Genomic DNA, 19,647 nt, shown 5'->3' on the forward strand with positions numbered 1-19,647 from the left:
TCTCTTTAGACATAACATATCCAACAAACTTACCAATAAATGCTTGGACAAAAAGCATTTTAAATTACAGCGTTTTTGTCCTTACCATTATTATCATCTAAAGACGATTCACATCTGTGTTGGACTGAGTTGTACTGAAGTCTTGGAATACACTTCCATTGAGCTGAGGAGGTGGTATAGTTTTCAGGAATCTGGACATTTTGCCTGCAGGATTGGGTGATGTTTTGGACCATGGCATCAGTGGGTTGCACCAACGCTGTCCGCAGGTAATGGAACACTTCCTTCACACACTTTTCACAATCTTGCTTACGCCCTTGTATACTAAGTACTTTCAACGGTAGAGTTATCTGCACTTTACCCTGCAAGAATACAAGGCAAGGCAATACATAGCAAGCAGCTAGCATAATTTTGAACATTATGGTTTTAACTTAGCATAAGTATCATATGAATTTCACAATAAATAAGTTTTACTTTTGAATAAAATGTTTGCCACCACAAAGTTGGTGCCATATTGTTGATACCCTATTTTGATGTTATGAGTGTTATTCACAACTCGTGTATTTAAACCTTGAGCTAACCAGTTAGTTGATAGCAGTCAATAAGAGAGAGTCAATAAGAGAGAGTCAGTAAGAGAAGTCAGTAGAGGGCAGTCATTGTATGTAGTCACTTAAGAAAGTAATTATAAATTAGTTACTTGTACCATTAGTACCATTGTATTTCTATGAAGCATCATTACTAAATATTCTAGGATTGTGTGTATCTTATCATCAAATGTGTTGTTACTATTATTTTTATATAAATATTAAACATTTTATTTGTGTCTGCTAGGTCGAGAGTTATTTTTTCATTTATGAACATGCAAGTATTCATCCTGAGAATGCCTACAAATGTACTAACATAATATGAAACTAATGTCACCAAACGGTGTGATGATGCCTATCTGTCTCGTAGTTATTTGATGCCTGTCTGACTTCGACAGAATTACTCTGGAGATGTCTGGGTTTCTTGTGCGGGTGTATTTCTATGCGACTAACCAACAGGACAGATGACACTCATGATTAACAAGTATAGAAACAAAGTCCAAAACCCGTTGAACAATTCAAATAAAGGTTTAATCCAACAAAATGCCACAGTCGATGTCTCTGTCAAAAAAATACGTCTTACCCTTATGAAATCCTATCATTAACTCTTTTTTTGTCTCTCGGTAGCCTCTAACCCCAACTAAGTCCTAACATCGCTATTTGCGTTCAAAGTCCGTCAATTATTATACAAACTAAAAATGCTAACTAAGTGTCTAACAACGGCCATCTAAAATAACTTGGTGACAATATTAAATAAAATACTTTTTCTTTTGTATTGAATATAAGTAGTTGAAAAGTGTCAAATTTACAGTCATGGGTCAATGTCTACTATATTTACAGTCATGGGTCAATGTCTACTATATTTACAGTCATGGGTCAATGTCTACTATATTTACAGTCATGGGTCAATGTCTACTATATTTACAGTCATGGGTCAATGTCTACTATATTTACAGTCATGGGTCAATGTCTACTATATTTACAGTCATGGGTCAATGTCTACTATATTTACAGTCATGGGTCAATGTCTACTATATTTACAGTCATGGGTCAATGTCTACTATATTTACAGTCATGGGTCAATGTCTACTATATTTACAGTCATGGGTCAATGTCTACTATATTTACAGTCATGGGTCAATGTCTACTATATTTACAGTCATGGGTCAATGTCTACTATATTTACAGTCATGGGTCAATGTCTACTATATTTACAGTCATGGGTCAATGTCTACTATATTTACAGTCATGGGTCAATGTCTACTATATTTACAGTCATGGGTCAATGTCTACTATATTTACAGTCATGGGTCAATGTCTACTATATTTACAGTCATGGGTCAATGTCTACTATATTTACAGTCATGGGTCAATGTCTACTATATTTACAGTCATGGGTCAATGTCTACTATATTTACAGTCATGGGTCAATGTCTACTATATTTACAGTCATGGGTCAATGTCTACTATATTTACAGTCATGGGTCAATGTCTACTATATTTACAGTCATGGGTCAATGTCTACTATATTTACAGTCATGGGTCAATGTCTACTATATTTACAGTCATGGGTCAATGTCTACTATATTTATTTATAATAATAAAACAGTGAAATTTTTCTTACATCAAGAATATTAACAAAAATCTGAGCTAGCTGTATCAATGTATCCTTGGCAGTGTTGCAAATCTGTCGCCGGCCAATACTTATCTGTATGTCTTTAACCACTTCCTTATACATGACCTCAGCTGATGCAGTCACTGACCTCTGACACTGCTCACCTGTGTAGTGACCTTGAATGGACAGCGAGACATTGGCCACGAGAACTGGCAGCTCCTCTGGAAAACAATAAAACAGGAATGTCTTAAGTGAAGGACTTGGGAGACAGACTTTTCAAAGTCCTATTGCATTGTATCTAAAGAAAATTAAACATAATGAAGAAATATATATATAAAAAATTATATATACATATATTTATATATAGGCCATTATAGAGCAGGTTAATCCCCTATGAAGTTTAAGTTTTAGTCTATATAACTTGGTATGCAAGTTGAAGGCACATACATCTATTAACAGTGTGAAACATAAAGGATGATATCATCATGATTTTTAATACAATGTTCTTTGTGGAAAACTACTTGAGTGTATAGGAGGACAATGAGGGCATTACCGTGGAGACATTTCAAGTTAAAGTCATCAAACACATCCTCTGGTTGGCAGTAGAAAGGTGAGCTATCGACTAATGTCCTCAGAGATGTCAAACGGATCTGTGTACATCCAGGAACATCTGGATTGTTTGCTGACTCCAGGTTGTAAGCAGGATGTTGAGAGTGATTGGCCAGTGTCATAGCCAGACTTAACAGAGATGATGAGTTGAGGGACTCTTTGAGTGGTACAAGGTGAACTGAACCATTGCAACTGATCTGTACAGCAAGAAGAATACATAAATACATTTTTTTTATTTTATCTGCACAGCATGAAGAATACATAAATACATTTTTATTATATCTGCACAACATGTAAAATACATTAATACAGGGGTTCTCAACCTGTGGGTCGCGACCCCCTTGTGGGTCGATTGACGATTTGCCAGGGGTCGCCTAAGACCATCGAAAATAAGGATTGTTATTGTCTATTCTTCTATTGCTGTATGTGTGTGTATGCGGGGGTCACGGAAGAGTGGGGGATTGTAAAAAGGGGTCGCCGAGCATAAAAGGTTGAGAACCGCTGCAATAATACATTCTTTACTATCTCAGCATAGCATGAAGAATAGATAAATTCTGAATTCTAGCTTTTTAATTAAAGTAAAGCCAAACCAAATATAATAATATTAAAACATTCTAAAATAAAATAATGCTCCTTGAATTGTTCTGCACTTTACAAGAAATTCAAACTCAATACTGTTCTGATTATGCACTTTATTAGCCAATAAGTGTTTCTCTCTATAGCAGATTTGAGAATTTTAAAATAAAATAACAACTACTATATTAACATATTAATTATTATTTCACTTTTCATGGAAACAGTTGCTAATGAAGTACAAATGCATACTACTTCTTCTTCTTCTTCTAGTCAGCTTTATTGCTGCTGAGCTGTCAGCTCTTTTGCAGACTGTGCCAAGGAAAAATAGTGTGCTGTTTTCTTCAGTTGTTCAGCACTGCCGTACAGGGTGTTGGTTATGTTGGGCTGGAGTGGTAGTAGGGTCTGCCTAAGGTGGATTAGGAAGGGGGCATTCAAAAAGGATATGGTTTATGGTTTCATAAGGGTAGGCACAGTGTCTACAAAGGGGGAGTTGTGTGGGATTTATTTTATTGAGATGGTAATTTAACAGAGGTGTGTGTCCTGTCCTTAGTTGGAAGATTGTAGATTGCTCTTTGCGGGGGAGGAAGTTAAACAAATGCATACAATTGTTTAGATTTATCTTATTACTATGAAGATGATTAAAAAAAAACTTTAAAAGTCATTAAGATATTTCTATTCAACGTCAATATCATTCATTCCATATCTTCACATTGTTTTGATTTGAAGTAGCACACTTCACCCCAATGAAAACAGCCTTTTCCTATATTAAATTGTGTCATGTTATTCTCAGAGACCTTAACTCTAAGCTAAATAAGTGAGAAATGACAGGTACTAAACATACTCACCACATTTTCCCCATAAGACAATGTTGTGATTTTGTCCACACTGACATTGAAACCAGAGACATTTCGGAATAGCTCCTGTACATAAGCATTTACTAAACTGTTGACATTTGAAGTATAGTCCTCCTTACAGTCGGAACTCATGTGATGTCTTAAGTGATCGGCTGTGAAATTGGCTACAAAAGCAAACTTCAGCCTTGGTACTGCCAAGACAACAATTGGAACGGAAGATGCTTTGGTTCTTGGATGTAAACACCTGACAGATTCAAAAAGATAATTGCCAGATTATCAATAACTCTATGCTGCTTAAAAAAAATGTACATAAAAGTCAATTAAATCAGCTCAAAGTTTCACAAGTTATAACAATAGAAATAATATTGCTAGACTTATCTTGCTCTCTGCAAATGTTGGGCAAACGCAAAAACATGCTCAAAAACTTGAAAACTCAATTTTAAGTTGCACGATGTTTAAATAATTTTGTGTACTAACAACCAAATACTGTACAAATAGTGACTGCACAATCACTTCAATGAAGAAAAATTATTTAAACATACTGATGTTAAGAATTGAACTGTCTTTAAGTAGGGTCACCAAAAGCTCCTCAAAAACTACAAAAACGCCATGAGCCTGTCACTAGTCCCTGATTTGTTGTCAGTGCATGTCCATTCTCACAGTATTCTGGTCTTGATCACATGTCGGTGGGTCACACTTGGCACCCAATACCCGCTTTTTAAATTCATTAAAAAAAACTATAATCTAATGAATTCACTTAAAAAGTGCTTCATCTAAGAAGACTCAATTAAAAAGTGTTTCATCTAATCATCTAAAAGGACTCACTTAAAAAGTGTTTCATCCATGACATAGCCATGGTGGCAAGTCCATCCAACCAGTGAAACCTCTGTCTCTGCACCAGTGTAATTCACAGCTTCGCATCCAGCACCAACAACTTCTCTGTAAACTTGATCAAACTTTTTGGGGAGATTCTTTCTAACAAACTCTTGGAACTGATGAGCACATCTCTCAGTTTTATCTTCACTGGCTACAGTGTAGGCAAGGGAAAAGTTGATGTAGATACTAGCCTGAACAGGAAACCAAGGAATCAGTATAAATCATTTATCATAAATATTCTTTAAAAAAATATTAATATTTCTATGCCACATAACATTAAAATAATTTTAAAACTAAATATTTAATTTCTTAATTTTTGTATAAATCAAAAGAGAATTCAAATTCACATAGTAATATGACTTTGATGAAACATTACTGTCAAAAATGTATTATGGGGATAGATTTTGTATAGACGCCACTATCATGTGACATGGATTCGGAGGTGCTCATCAATCTATTCAGAACACTACTAGGATGCAGTGAAGAAACTCGGCTCCCAATATATTTTCTTGAGTTTAATGTTTTTAACAAAATATGTCATTCCAAATATAAATCACAATGACAATTTGGCTGACACAAAACAATAGAGTTAAAATGTAACATAATGAAGATACAGATAATCCATTACAGAATAATAATAATAATAATCCGATGCCAAATACTTGTAAGAACTGCTACTTGAAACAATAACTAAATACCATGAACAATGACCAACAGCCAACTGTGAAAGATGACTAGTGACTCTGATACTTCGCTCTAAACTGCTTAAATATTGGAGTACAAAGATTTTTCTAGATCTTTATGTAAATTATCATAGATTATACAAGCTTCTACCTTAACCCTACATCATGCTTATGCAAATCAAGGTAATCTGAAATAGTCTGCTTTACTTTCCCATGCATACATATCGTAAACTAAACAAAAAAAAAAAACAGTTAACTTCCTGCTGGTCAACTGTTACTGTGTGCTGTCACACATGACATTTTCTGACCTAAAATGAGACATTTAGTTTTTTTCTATACACTAAATACTAGTTGGATGGGGCAGAGGTTCTTTCACAGAGGTGCAAGCATCACCAGGAGAAGTGACATTTTAAAACCAAAACAAGTGCTCAGAGCACACAGATGTTTCCTCTCATGAAGATGTCATTTTATGGTGAAAAACAAATATTATTTGATAGATTGGAGCAGTTGGAGCATTGCTAGAGTGGAGCATTTTTAATAATAAAATTAATGTTTCATTAAGTCTAAAACATTTTTAGACTACCGTCATTTTTGTCTACAGGCACAGAATTATTCCATAATGGACAGCATAATTACATTGTATACAACAGTGTTTCCCAAACTGAATAAGTGTTCCACTAACTACTTGAATAATGAGCTAGTAGCCGCAATACAAATTAATCTCTCTAAAAAAAACAAGTAAAGTGTTCCGTTATATATGCAGAATTTTGGGAAACACTGACGTACAAAAAAAAAATAGATTGCTCTTATAAAATCACCTTCAAGCCCATGAATTTGATGTTTCCTGCGGTCAGTTCTAAAGTGGAGTTGGACTTGATACACACAGTGTGACCAATCAGGCTACTGAACTCTCTCAGTATGTCATTGACCTTGGTGTTAATGCTGACGTGAGATGCATTGATGCATGAAATGTTGGAGAATGCACCAGTCATGCTGTCAGTCACCACAACAGAATAGATCGGCAAGGTGGCTGCAAAATGTGAAACAGTTCAACAGCATTGACTTTTGAGTTAATACAACTTTGTTTTAAATGTCCTATATTTTATAAATCAAAGATGTTCCTTCAAAAGAGAAGATAAATATATTCTGTGCATAGAGGTAAGTAAAGTTTCCATTTCAGACCTAGTGATCTATGGGGCAGATGGTTGAGTGGTTAAGCACTTGGCTTACGAACCTGGGGTCCTGTGTTTGAATCTCAGTGAAGACTTAAGATTTTGAAATGCTGGATTTTTAGGGCACCCCAACCAGAGTCCACCCAATTCTAATGGGTACCTGACATTTGTTAGGGGAAAGTACATGTGGTTGGTAATGGGGCAGATGATGTTATGGTTGAGTGGTTAAGCACTTGGCTTAGGAACCTGGGGTCCTGTGTTTGAATCTCAGTGAAGACTTGAGATTTTGAAATGCAGGATTTTTAGGGCACCCCAACCAGAGTCCACCCAATTTTAATGGGTACCTGACATTTGTTAGGGAAAAGTACATGTGGTTGGTTGTCGTGCTGGCAACATGACAACCTCATTAACTTTGGGCCATAGAAACAGATGACATTTAAATAATCTGCCCCATAGATCACAAGGTCTGAAAGAGGAACTTTTAGTTTGTTTGGGCAAGAATCTAAAAACTTCAATCTGCTCCAGCTTATTTTTAATATACTTAGGCTTTTATTACAATGTGGCATTGTAATTTCTATGCAAGCTTTAATAGACAAATCAGAGCCCAGTTTTAAACGTGCGAGTCAAGCCAGGTTAAAGCAAAGTGAGTTAAAGGATGACTGATAATATGCAAGTTTGTCCTTGCTTCAGAAACAAACTGTAATGCTAGAGATTACCAATAATAATGATAGAAACTATTCGGGGAATTTTAAAAACCAACAACCCATCTAGTAATAACTGAAGTAATCAACAAGCAACAGAAAATAATTACTTTTTTTTAAACAAGGCTTGCCATTTATTAAAAAAATGGCAGAGTTTAGCTCTTTTCTTCCATATAAAACAAAATTAATTAATTAGCAATAATTGATTAACTTATTTGTTAATCTTTGGGTTGATTCATGTATTGTCATGGATGATGATTAATTATGCAAAATTTCAACTTGATTCAAGAATGGGAAGTGGGAGAATACATGTGTCAAAACGTAATAATAGGATTAAATCCATATATACATCCACAGCTCTCATTAAGTAGCAGTTATTCCCCATATTTTGATATCAACCAAAATAATTAAACACCAATAATTAATTAACTTGTTGGTTAATTTGATTCATGTCTTGTCAGATACAATGAATAATTGTGCAAAAGTTTCACCTTGATCTGAGAATGGGAAATGAGAGAAAAATATGTTCAAACTTTTCACCAGACAGAGTGAGTTTATATAGGCATTTTAAAAATGAACCCTTTCATCTAATATCAACTTCCCAATCAGGCTGAAAAATGAAAGCACAATAAAAACAACACACCTTATCTATCAGCCTATAAATATTCTGATAAATATTCTGATAAATATTCTGATAAATATTCTGATAAATATTCTGATAAATATTCTGATAATGAATTTTTAGCCACTTTACTTACTATCAGAGGAGATAACTGCTTGTTTTAAAAGCTCCTCATTGTTAGGCTGGTTTTCAGAGCTGTAATTACGATTGCAGTCATTTTCGTTCACTTGGTCATTAACATCTTTCCATGTCTCATTGGCACTTGAATCTTGCCCTCGTGAGCCATTCTCACTTTTGACATTCGATAAAATGTTAGAGCAACTGGTTTTGTTAGCGCTGGCGGTGACATTCAAGTGGACAGGGCTCTTCTCTCTATCTGAATCGATTTTCAGCGTAGAATAGTTTCCTGTCGGGTTATCTGTAAAGCTAGTTAATGTGAAGCGATGTCCTCCAGGGTCTTCAGTTTTCTGCTCTATATTGGAAGTTTTGATTGAAGAGGGTTGTGTAGTATGACGCTGGGGGCCCACTAAATGAGGATTTTCAGTGGTGTCTTGTGAACCACTTGTATTATGTACAAGTGTTGGAATGGACGGGGATGATGGGGGATGGTTTGATGTAGGCTGTGTGGTTTCCTCTGAAGTATCAACCATTTCTACTTGATTCACAGTGCTAGCAGTGATTGGTTCTGGGGTGGAAAAGCTCAGATCACTGGACAGTGTTTTTTCTGTACTGTGAGAAAATGATAGTGCAGTGGACTGGATCTGGTCAGTGGACAGAGTTCTGACAGTTGACTGAGCAAAGACTAGTTGTGGATCTTCTAGATCATTAATCATTTCATCAGAGGCCAAGTTCAGATCCTTCTCTACACACTCTAAAGAAATACATCATTAAGACATAAGTAAGAATGGACTGTAATAAAATATTTAAATGACTTCATTATTTACTTAAGGCTTTAATAATTGGAGACAAGGTGGCTGAGTGGTCAAGCACTTGGATTACAAACCAAGCGGTCCAGAAATCAACTCCAACTGGGGACGACTGGGATTTATTTTTAATTTCAAGACCTTTAGGGCAACGCTAAGTCCATCGAGCTCTAATGAATACCTGAATTAGTTGGGGAAAAGAAAAGGCAATCTGTCATTGTGCTGGCCACATGCAAACCATGGACCATAGAAATAGATGCCCTTTACATCAACTACCCAAAGTCTGGAAGGGAAACTTTTATTTTATTAATAACTTTAACTGGAACTGGAATATTTTTATAACAGCTAGAGACATAAAAAGAAAGCCTAGTAATACAAAAAAAAGCCTGAAAGTAGGAAATGTGTAAAACTATAGGTCTATTTATAAAACCAGAATACATTTGTACAGTTTAGTATGACTTAAATTTTAACTCAAGGGCTCAAGCCTTTAAAAGCCAATATATAAAAACTGTGCCAGCAAAGTGGTTATGAAAATGGAAGGTTTAAAAGTAATCTCTTCTATTTTATCTCTTTTCTCTCTACAAAGTATAATGGGGACTAATTGAACTTATACTGCCACATCAGTCTGGTACAATTTCTTTCCCTTGTTAAATACCAAACAAAATAATTAATAACCATGCTTAATTAACTAATTGTTTAATTTTTTTTTATTGATTCTCGTTTTGTCTGGTACAAGAAATGATTGTGCAAAGTTTCAACTTGATCCGAGAATGGTTGTTCACAATTTTTACCAGACAAACAGACAGAGGGAGTTGGTATAAATTTGTAATAAAATTTTAAAAAATAAAATCACCAGTTATACTTTGATGAAAAAATTATGAACCATAAGAATAAAAAGTATTTGATTGGAGCCTTACCTTCCAAACATACAGGGCCCGTCTCCTCACCACAATTTTGTCCATTAAAGGTCAGGCCAGAAAAGCACCCCCATGTTACAGAGGTTTTAGTGGAAGCACTCAAGACACTAATGGAAGGGCAACTAACTGCACAAGAGGACAACTCTCGAAATTTCTCTGTGTCCATGGAACTCATTGTGGAATTGACTAGGTCAATATAGTTGCACACATTGAGCACTTTAGTAGATGATACTGTTATTGTCAGTTTCACAGACAGATTCTGTAATACAATGTGGAATAGTAAGTGTTACTCTATGAAAACCTAATAAAAACAATAAGACATATTATCCCTAATTAAACATAAATTCTATGAATAGTACTTTATTTGGACAATTTTTTTGAATTCATGTCATAAGAGCATTCAATTAAACACTATAAATAAAAGCATTAAGGTTAAGTACAAAATACATCATCGTCCACACAATAACAATTAAGGAATCAACTGTATCAGCTAATGACATTAAAATACTCATATATCATATATATACTTATATCTTATCTTATCTAATATAATATAGACATTACTTCAAAAAAGAAGATGATATTAACCAATGACTTAAATTCTGCCAAGTCACTGGTTTTCCTGGCTAGCTCAGGCAACCCATTCCATGCTCTAATAGCACTAGGGAAGAAGGAGTATTTGTACAAATTTGTCCTAGCATATGGGATGAGGAATGTGCCTTTATCTTTGTGTCTTTCAGAGTATTTTTTTAATTTTTGTTTTTGTATTTGAAGATTATGGTTCAGGGTTTTATATATAATTGCTACTTTACTTTTGAGTCTTCTTTCCTGAAGGCTTTCTAAATTTAGTGATTTTACTAAATCAACTCTGTCTGTCTGTCTGGTACAAATTGTGTACACATTAATCCTTACAATTAACATTCTCAGATCAAGTTGAAAGTTTGCAAACTTCTTCATTGTTGAAGACAATACATGAATCAATTAAACCATTAGCCAGATAGTTAAATAATTAATGATAAATAATTAATTGTGTATTATATAGCAAAAGGAGATAAAATCATGCAGTATTGAGAAATATCACATGCTGTGTGGCTGTTTTCATTACATAAGCTTATTTTTATTTAAAAAATGTATTTTATGCTTTGTTATACAACAAAAACACACAATTTTTTTAAAGACTTAATCTCAGCACCTAATCTTAGCACTTAATATCAGCATTAAATATCAGCATCTAAAACGTGAGAATATTATATATTCTTACATCTACAATGTAAGACTTAAAGTATTCTAGATGTAAATTTAAGTCTTGAGATATAACAAGTCCCAATGGCTTGCATTGGGTGTCAAAATGGGCACTAGCTATGGGGTCTGAAGAGAAAGAGAGAGTGCTGTAAGCTTCCACAGCGAGGTCATCTACATGAGTTTCTCCAAAATCAGCTTCTCTTAATGACTAAATATGTATCTTGCATTATCTATGCCTAACTAGTTATTTAAAAGCAAGCCACGAATCAATTATTTTTTATAACAATTTAAATAATGTTTTGACTGATGTAAAAATGCCAGATAATTTTGTAAATACAACATTAGTGTTAAATGATATTAAAAATAGAAAATTATCTTATCTTATATAATACAGACGTTACTTCAAAAAAGAAGATGATTACGTCCTATGCGTCATGCATTTAGTCATGCATGTTAACCAATGACTTAAATTCTGCTAAGTCCCTGGTTTTCCTGACTGGCCCAGGCAACCTATTCCATGCTCTAATAGCACTAGGGAAGGAGAATTTGTACAAATTTGTCCTAGCATATGGAATGAGGAATGTGCCTTTCTCTTTGTGTCTTTCTATTTTATTAGATTTTGTTTTTTATTTGAAGATTATGTTTCATTGTTCTATGTATAATTGCTACTTTACTTTTGAGTCTTCTATACTGAAGACTTTCTAAATTTAGTGATTTTACTAAAGGTGTTACTATAGCAAAATGTGAATATTCATTTGTTATGAATCTGACTGCTCTATTTTGTGTCTGTTCCAGTTTCTTAATGTTTTCTTGAGTTGAAGGGTCCCAGACAAAGGATGCATATTCTATTATTGGTCTAACCAAGGTTAAATAACATTTTAGTTTTATGTTGTTACTTGATTTATAGAAATTTCTTTTAATAAACCCTAATGCTTTGTTTGATTTTTTTTTATAGTTTCCTCAATATGGGGATTCCATGACAGTTTTTCATTTATTATAACACCTACGTATTTTGCGTTTTTAGTCTGTGTTACTGGTTGACCATGAATAAGATAAGTGGAATTAATTTGTTTTAGTTTTTTTGTTACTCTTAATAACTCACATTTTTCATGGTAGAAAGACATCCTCCAATTTGATTCTTATTTCTGTAGTTCATCTAATTCTAATGGTGAAAACTTGAATTCTAGTGTCTAGTTTGTATTAGTGTTTGATTATTTACATCACCAAGGGATATACATTTGATGATGGATACTTGGATTCTATATAAAGTCTAGTTTGAATTAAGTGTTTGATTACTTACATCACTAGTAGATGTTGTGCTAGGGATGATGTCCAGAGATACACCATACTCAGTGGCTATATCCACCACATCCTGGAGCTGGATTAAAGCAAGTTCTTGCAATTTCTCTGCACAAGCATCACGGCATGTAGAGATCAGATGAGTACCAAGCTCCATATAAACTTGATGGGTCAATGTAGCCAATGGCTGTAGTATTGACTCTTTAGAAACTTTTGTTGCCAGGCATTGTATGGATGAATAATCTATGCAATAACAGAATAATTTTAAATATGAGTTTAATTTTTCTGTACAATTTTACTAATAATATAAAAATAAATTATCAGAGCATCTCATACATGTGTTTTTAGAATCCATTCCTTGTTACCAAGACCTAATGCCTATTTAAGCTAGACTATCAATCTTGATACATCTCATACATGTGTTTTTAGAATCCATTCCTTGTTACCAAGACCTAATGCCTATTTAAGCTAGACTATCAATCTATATAAAGAGTACTTCCTTTTGTACCTACTGATTTTTATTAAAGTTTTAATTTGTCAAAATATTTTTAGTTGTAGCAAAGAACTTTTGATTTCAAGGTAAACGTGTACATAGTACATACCAGACAGGGTATATCCTGTCCTGTTGCAGTGAAAGGTTACACTTGAACCAACAGGAAAACCTTGCTGATACTTGATAATGGAAGCATTGGTTAGGGAACTTGGATTCTTACAGGACTGAACTAAAGTGGAGATGTAACAAATGACATTATTACATAATGTATACACTTTTGAAATGTATTCAATTTACATATATATTGTAATAAACCTGGTGGTGACACAGATGGGGGTAGTGTTGTGTGTAGACAGCCGACGCAAATCGCCCCAGGCAAGTGCTAGATGAGAGGTAACAGTTCGGGAAGGATCTGTGTTGTGAGTAGAGCTCAGGAGCATCAGGAAGGATGTGGTCATGTGATTTAACGAGAATGGTTGAACGATGTGCTGTCCAGTTCTAGAAGGCAAAGCAGGGACCCTATATAAAGAGCGGAGGTATCAGGGTCCAGTGAGTCATGACTTCCCAATCTATGAATCAGTTCAGTATGTTATGGCAGAGTTCATCGGAGTACACCGAAGCCAGTGGAGTTCGTTCTACAGTACAGAGTTGATACGAGGGTTAGGATATCTAGAACATTGTACAGTCTGTGTTTTGTGTTGACAATTGTACAGTATTGGCTGTAATTTATTGGTCATTAAACATTTACGTTAATTTGGAGACATGAGTTGTTATGTTCTTTAAGTTGGCAGTGTTGTTTGGTGAAGTTGCAGAGAGTCTGAATATTGAGATTCATTACAATATCAATCATAATTATTAATAAATAATTTCCATTACATATATAAATATCAAATGAATGAATGACCATTTTTAATTTGCAATAACAGACTTACTCTGACAAAAGGGGGCCTGGCTACTCCACTGACCATCTGCCTTGCATTTAGCCACAGACTGACCAATAAGTTGGAAGCCACAATAACATTTGAATAGTGCCACAGAGTTGTAGTAAGTTGTTGTGAAGTGGACAGTTCCATTTCCTGGAGCCTTTGGTTGAGAACAATCCACAGCTGCACAGACAGTATAATATTATAATATAAAAGATTGATAGACTTTGTGATACTTAAGTGTATAAAAAATTATCAACAGTTTCATTTGAATAAATAAATCAATTCTCTCACGACCATCCAAAATAATGTGGTGACACACACAAAACTTAATAATATTTCATACTTCTAATTCAAAGATAAAATGTGCTAAAATTTAAGAAGATCTTTTCTTCTTCTGTAAGTGTCTGACATGCAGTCAGAAAGGTTTATTACAACTCAGCCCTATTCTCTCCCCCCTCTCACAGAAAGGTAAAGCATAGTTCAAGGCCAAAGAAATATATTTTACTTTAAAGTTCAAGAAACTGAAAGCACACAATAAAGCAGATCATAATATTGACAAGACATTGAAAAACTAAAAAAAAAAAAATCATATGCATGATGCTGAGACAATTTGCCTAGATATATTATGTATGAACTTATTCAACAGCAAGCTTACCAATCCATTTCCAGTAAAAACAGGAGTAAGACATGGATGTATGTTTTTGCACTTAATATAGGTACTATATCAAGAGGCCTGAAAAAGACTATGACCCAAAAACACTCCTATAAAAGAATAACTATATGGAGAACTGCCTGATCTAGAAACCACTGTGCGGTTCATATCAGATATAAGATTACTGATATAAACCCTATGACATGTAAAATGAGAACGAAGAAGAAGAAGCACTAAATATTTTTGTTAATCATTGATCCGGTCTTGAGAAAGACAGTTCCCAAAAACAAAAATGGCATCCAGCACATTCCTACCTCAACATTTGCAATACTTAGTCGGAATTGATGAGATGCTCAGAAGAAGTGAAAAAGACTGGACTACTGAACAACAAAAAGAAAACTGAAAACTGAAGGTATGAGAACAGACAAGAAACAAGAGAGCACAATAGTACCGCAGGGGGAGAAAATGCTCAATACAGACCACTTCACCTATATGGGGACATAGAGTTAGCAAAGAAAGTGGATCAGAAGAGATTTGAAATTGCCTTAAAAAATCTAGGTTTGACTTAACCACTCTTCAATCAATCTGGTGCTCTAAAAGTACTGTCTTAAACATCTTGAACATTGAGTCAGTCCTTCTGTATTGTTCAGAGACATGGAGTCACAAAAACAATTAAGAGAAAAACTCCAGACCTTCACCGACAGTTTCCTACGCCAGGAAATTTGGGAATTATGAGGCCCCAAACGATATCTACTATCAACTTATGGGAGAGAACTAAACAAAAACACAGCCAGAGTGAACATGGAGGTGTATAGGGCATACTTTGTGAAAATCAACTACAAATGTTGCAAGGCAGGCACTTGATTGAAATCTGCAGGGAAGGAGGAAACTGGGTGGGCTCAAACAGACCTGTTTATCTGCCTAGACATATGTGAGCAACCAAGACATAGATCAAAATAAAAGGAATGCAACATAAAAAAGCTTGTTAGACTAACGCCTCTCTCAGACTTTCATAATTAATGACTTACACTTTGCAAACACACACACACACAAAAGAGAATGACACTTAATGAAAAATAATAACTGTGTACACACATTGACAATGCGGCTGACGTCCAGTCCAGATACTTCTGCCAGTAGTAGCATTCATGACACAGTACCTTGCGCTGCCTGGTTGGATCAGGACAAAGCCCTCCCTACAGGAGTACCTCAATGAACTGCCAACTGTTAGGTTGTGATAGTAAACATTCCCATTCAGTGGTGGAGAGGGCTTGACACAGGATGACACTGAACATTTCATAGGAGCAGATAATACAAACATTTCAACATTTCAGCAAACAGGATAGTTTCAATGATTATTTATTTTCAAATACTCATATTAGCAGCTGGTTCTGAAATAAACTATATTTATGCATCTTTTTTTTTTTATTCAGTCCTAAAATAATTTAGATTTAAGTATATATATGACTAGTTATATATTTTATTATATTGAATAAAGTTCATATTTATGAAAAAGTATCAAATAATAAGTAAAAATTCTCCTTTCAGACCTTGCGATCTATGGGCAGATGATGTAAAGATGATCTTCTTCTCTGGCCCACAGTTAATGAGGGTGTCACGTGGCCAGCACAATGACCAACCGCCTTTACTATTCCCCAAATAATATCAGGTACCCATTAGAGCTGGGTGGTCTCAGAGGCACCCTAATAATCCTAAAATTCAAAACCCAAGTCTTCACCACAATTTGAACCTTAGAACCCCAGGTTCAGAAGCCAAGCCCTTTTACCACTCAGCCACAGAATAGTAATAAGCTTTACTTTATTGTTATTATTACAGAATAAATAAGAATCAACAGTTATTATTGTCTAGTTTTTAGGGGATACAACTGAAACTCTCTCATTACAACATGAACATGTACATACAACACAAGTAAGTCATCAGATTTTTAGAAATCTGATCTGATAGTTGGAGATGTTGCATACTGTTAAATGGCTAAACATAAGAAGAAGTTGCTTCATTTAAATACTTAGATATTAGATAGGTCAAACATAACAAGAGATGGAGGATCAATAAAAGAGATTAAAAAAAAAGCTTGGCCTCTGCTGCCATGACCAAACTGTGGAATATCTGGAAGAGTAACATCCACCTCCCAGTAAAATTAAAACTGTATTTCTGCACTTCTATATGGTTATGAAAGTTGGACACTGAACGCAGAGGCTGAAAAAATAATCCAAGCTTTTGATAGTAAATAATAATGAAAAATGATGAGTACAAATGAGTTTTATTTTTAAAAGTCAACACTCTGGCTGGCAAAAGGGAAGAACTCCTTAATACTGTGAAGAGACGAAAGCTGAGCTGGTTCGGTCATATTTTAAGACATGACTCACTGTCAAAAGTCATTCTTCGAGGTACAGTGGAGGGAGCAAGAAGGAGGGGTCATCCAAAAAAAAAGCTGGCTGGACAACATAAAAGAACAGCTGCTGACCAGGAAATGTGGAGGGATTAGGTTACAGGAACTGTCACAGCGTTTCTACAACTAAAGTCAATGGATAGATGAGAGAACCAGAAAATTATATATCGGCTTACCTTTACATTTTTGTAAGTTTGGATACCAAACGTTTAAAGACACACATCTAGTAATACTGAGTGCAGGGTGATGGCCAGATGGACACTTGATAGTGGCATTGGTACCTAAAATGTACACACCATTGTACAATGGTCTCTCACTATAAACCACATCCATGCCACTAACCAATGGTATCAGCTGACAAGTTTCTACAAAGAAAAAAAAAAAAAGGACTCAATATGCATGACTAAATGCATGACGGTAGGTCGTAATCATCTTCTTTTTTTGAAGTAACGTCTGTATTATATAAGATAAGATAAGATATTCTTGTTATTGTTTTGTTAGATTGTTTGCTTCAAATGAGTATCTTTAAGTACAGTTATTCATATGGTCCATCAATAAATAAAGAAAATGTACAGTACTATACACAGACTTCCAACTATGGCGTCTGCTTATTTTATTTCCATTCATATAAATGAACTTTATAGGTAATCCTTTACTAATGTTCCTTCAGAGAAAGTGAGTCTTTAAATATTGTCCCACATATAATCTTAATATATTTTTATACACAACTTTCTATGTTATCTTGAGCAGATCCTTAAAATTAACAGACTATTATTATTCTAATGTGAGCAGTTTAGAAAATGACATTTCACTAATTTTTGAAAGTCCATTGAATTTTTTTTTTTTCTTTTTACCAAGATCAGGTCTTTCTAGACTATGATTCAACTTTTTCAAGGTATCCTTTTTCCTGGTCATTTATTGAATTTACCCAGTGACAGATTTAGCTGTCATTTTTTTAATTTCTATTACATTACCAGTTCAAATACATACAGTTTCTAGAAAAGGAAATGTTAGAATTATGGAAGCATGAAGCGCTGCCCTTTACACCAACACTAGATCTAACTATAAAAGCAAAGGCTTCAAACTATTGTTGAAGGTCTCCGCTGATTTTTCCCTCAGTGTAGCCCAGGACTAGTTGCAATGTATTCTTACCTATACAAGTTTTGTTGGGACTTAATGAAAAGTTTGATCTCCGGTCTTTTGGTCCTTCATACAGTAGGAAATGCTCTGCGCACTGGCACAAGTAGCCTCCCCTTGTGTTGTTGCATTGGTGATTACATCCTCCATTGTTCGCTTCACATTCATTCACATCTGTCGATAGTAACTTCAAGTGTCATGAGCAATATTAAACCTAAGTGGGTCTTAAGTGGTTCAAAAGTGTAGCATCCTTCAAAATCTTCTTTTAAAAGTTTAAATTTGTGCTCTACATTGTATGAAAGACAACGCTGACCTATACATGTGTGATTTGATCCTACAGGGTGCTGAAAACCTCTCCTGCAAAAACACGAGAAATCCCCTGGTAGATTCTGACAAACATGCTCTTCACAGGTATGGTTTCCTATAGTGCACTCATCTATGTCTGAAAACAAATAAGAAAAAGAACTTGACTATTGTCACCACCTCAAAGTTGGTGCCATACAGTAGTACACCCTATTTTGATTTGTTGAGTGTAATGCACAACACTCATGTTTCTGAGGGTGAATACTTTTAACCTTGAGCTATCCAATTATTTGATAGTTATTAAAGGACAGTGATTATAGGCAGACAGTTAGTAGAGGGCAGTCATTGAAAGTAATTAGTGAGAAACTTAATAGAGGATAGCTATTACAAAGAGTTAGTAGAGACTTGTACCAGTTACTATCTTATTGCTCTGTTAGTCTAACATATTTCTATGAAGGATTGTTACTGATTATACTTGGAATATATTGTGGGAAGCGGTGGGAAGCGTGGTCGAGAGGCCAAGTGCGCTTGAACTTGGCTTGGCTACCTAGAAGGGGGCTCGACGTTCGACACCCCACTCGGGGCAGAGTTGTGTTTACTGAGTACCTAAAGGCAGCACAGAAAACCAACTCCTAGATACCCCCTCCACCCACTGGTCCACAAATGAGATTGGACCAAAAGCGCTCTGAGCATGCTATGAGCATGAAAGTAGCGCTATATAAAAGCTATATTAATATTGTGGATCTCATTCTATGTGGTGATTCAAGATATTGTAGATATATTAAACATTATATTTGTGTCTGCAATATCAAATGTTATTTCTTCATTTAATGAGAGATGTCTGAATGTACAAGTATTCCTCCTGATTATGCCTACATTACAAACATACATTCATCCATAGGCCTACATTACAATTCTATAACATGAACCCAATGTCACCCTATGACAGCGGTTCTCAACCCTTTGAGCTCGGCGACCCTTTTTACAATCCCCCACTCTGCCGCGACCCCACCCCACCCCAAACACATTTGACAATAGAAGAGTAGACAATAACAA

General features: G+C 35.0%; 1 protein-coding gene across 2 annotated transcripts in view; it reads right to left on the reverse strand.

Annotated features, from left to right (window-relative positions):
• The window catches only part of LOC106077062 (uncharacterized), a 119,300-nt gene that overhangs the window by 42,939 nt on the left and 56,714 nt on the right, over positions 1 to 19,647 (reverse strand). For both annotated transcript variants that reach the window (XM_056018733.1, XM_056018732.1), the window contains exons 18-32: positions 18,602 to 18,730; positions 18,304 to 18,462; positions 17,328 to 17,516; positions 15,837 to 16,028; positions 14,096 to 14,269; positions 13,273 to 13,392; positions 12,672 to 12,913; positions 10,130 to 10,388; positions 8,426 to 9,160; positions 6,613 to 6,824; positions 5,061 to 5,302; positions 4,227 to 4,479; positions 2,750 to 3,002; positions 2,206 to 2,417; positions 86 to 359 (exon numbers count right to left, since the gene is read on the reverse strand). In XM_056018733.1, the coding sequence (XP_055874708.1) occupies positions 86 to 359; positions 2,206 to 2,417; positions 2,750 to 3,002; positions 4,227 to 4,479; positions 5,061 to 5,302; positions 6,613 to 6,824; positions 8,426 to 9,160; positions 10,130 to 10,388; positions 12,672 to 12,913; positions 13,273 to 13,392; positions 14,096 to 14,269; positions 15,837 to 16,028; positions 17,328 to 17,516; positions 18,304 to 18,462; positions 18,602 to 18,730 (3,645 nt within the window). The remainder of the gene's footprint in view (positions 1 to 85; positions 360 to 2,205; positions 2,418 to 2,749; positions 3,003 to 4,226; positions 4,480 to 5,060; positions 5,303 to 6,612; positions 6,825 to 8,425; positions 9,161 to 10,129; positions 10,389 to 12,671; positions 12,914 to 13,272; positions 13,393 to 14,095; positions 14,270 to 15,836; positions 16,029 to 17,327; positions 17,517 to 18,303; positions 18,463 to 18,601; positions 18,731 to 19,647) is intronic.

The sequence above is a fragment of the Biomphalaria glabrata genome, chromosome 2 (assembly GCF_947242115.1).
Source record: "Biomphalaria glabrata chromosome 2, xgBioGlab47.1, whole genome shotgun sequence".
NCBI lineage: Eukaryota > Metazoa > Mollusca > Gastropoda > Planorbidae > Biomphalaria > Biomphalaria glabrata.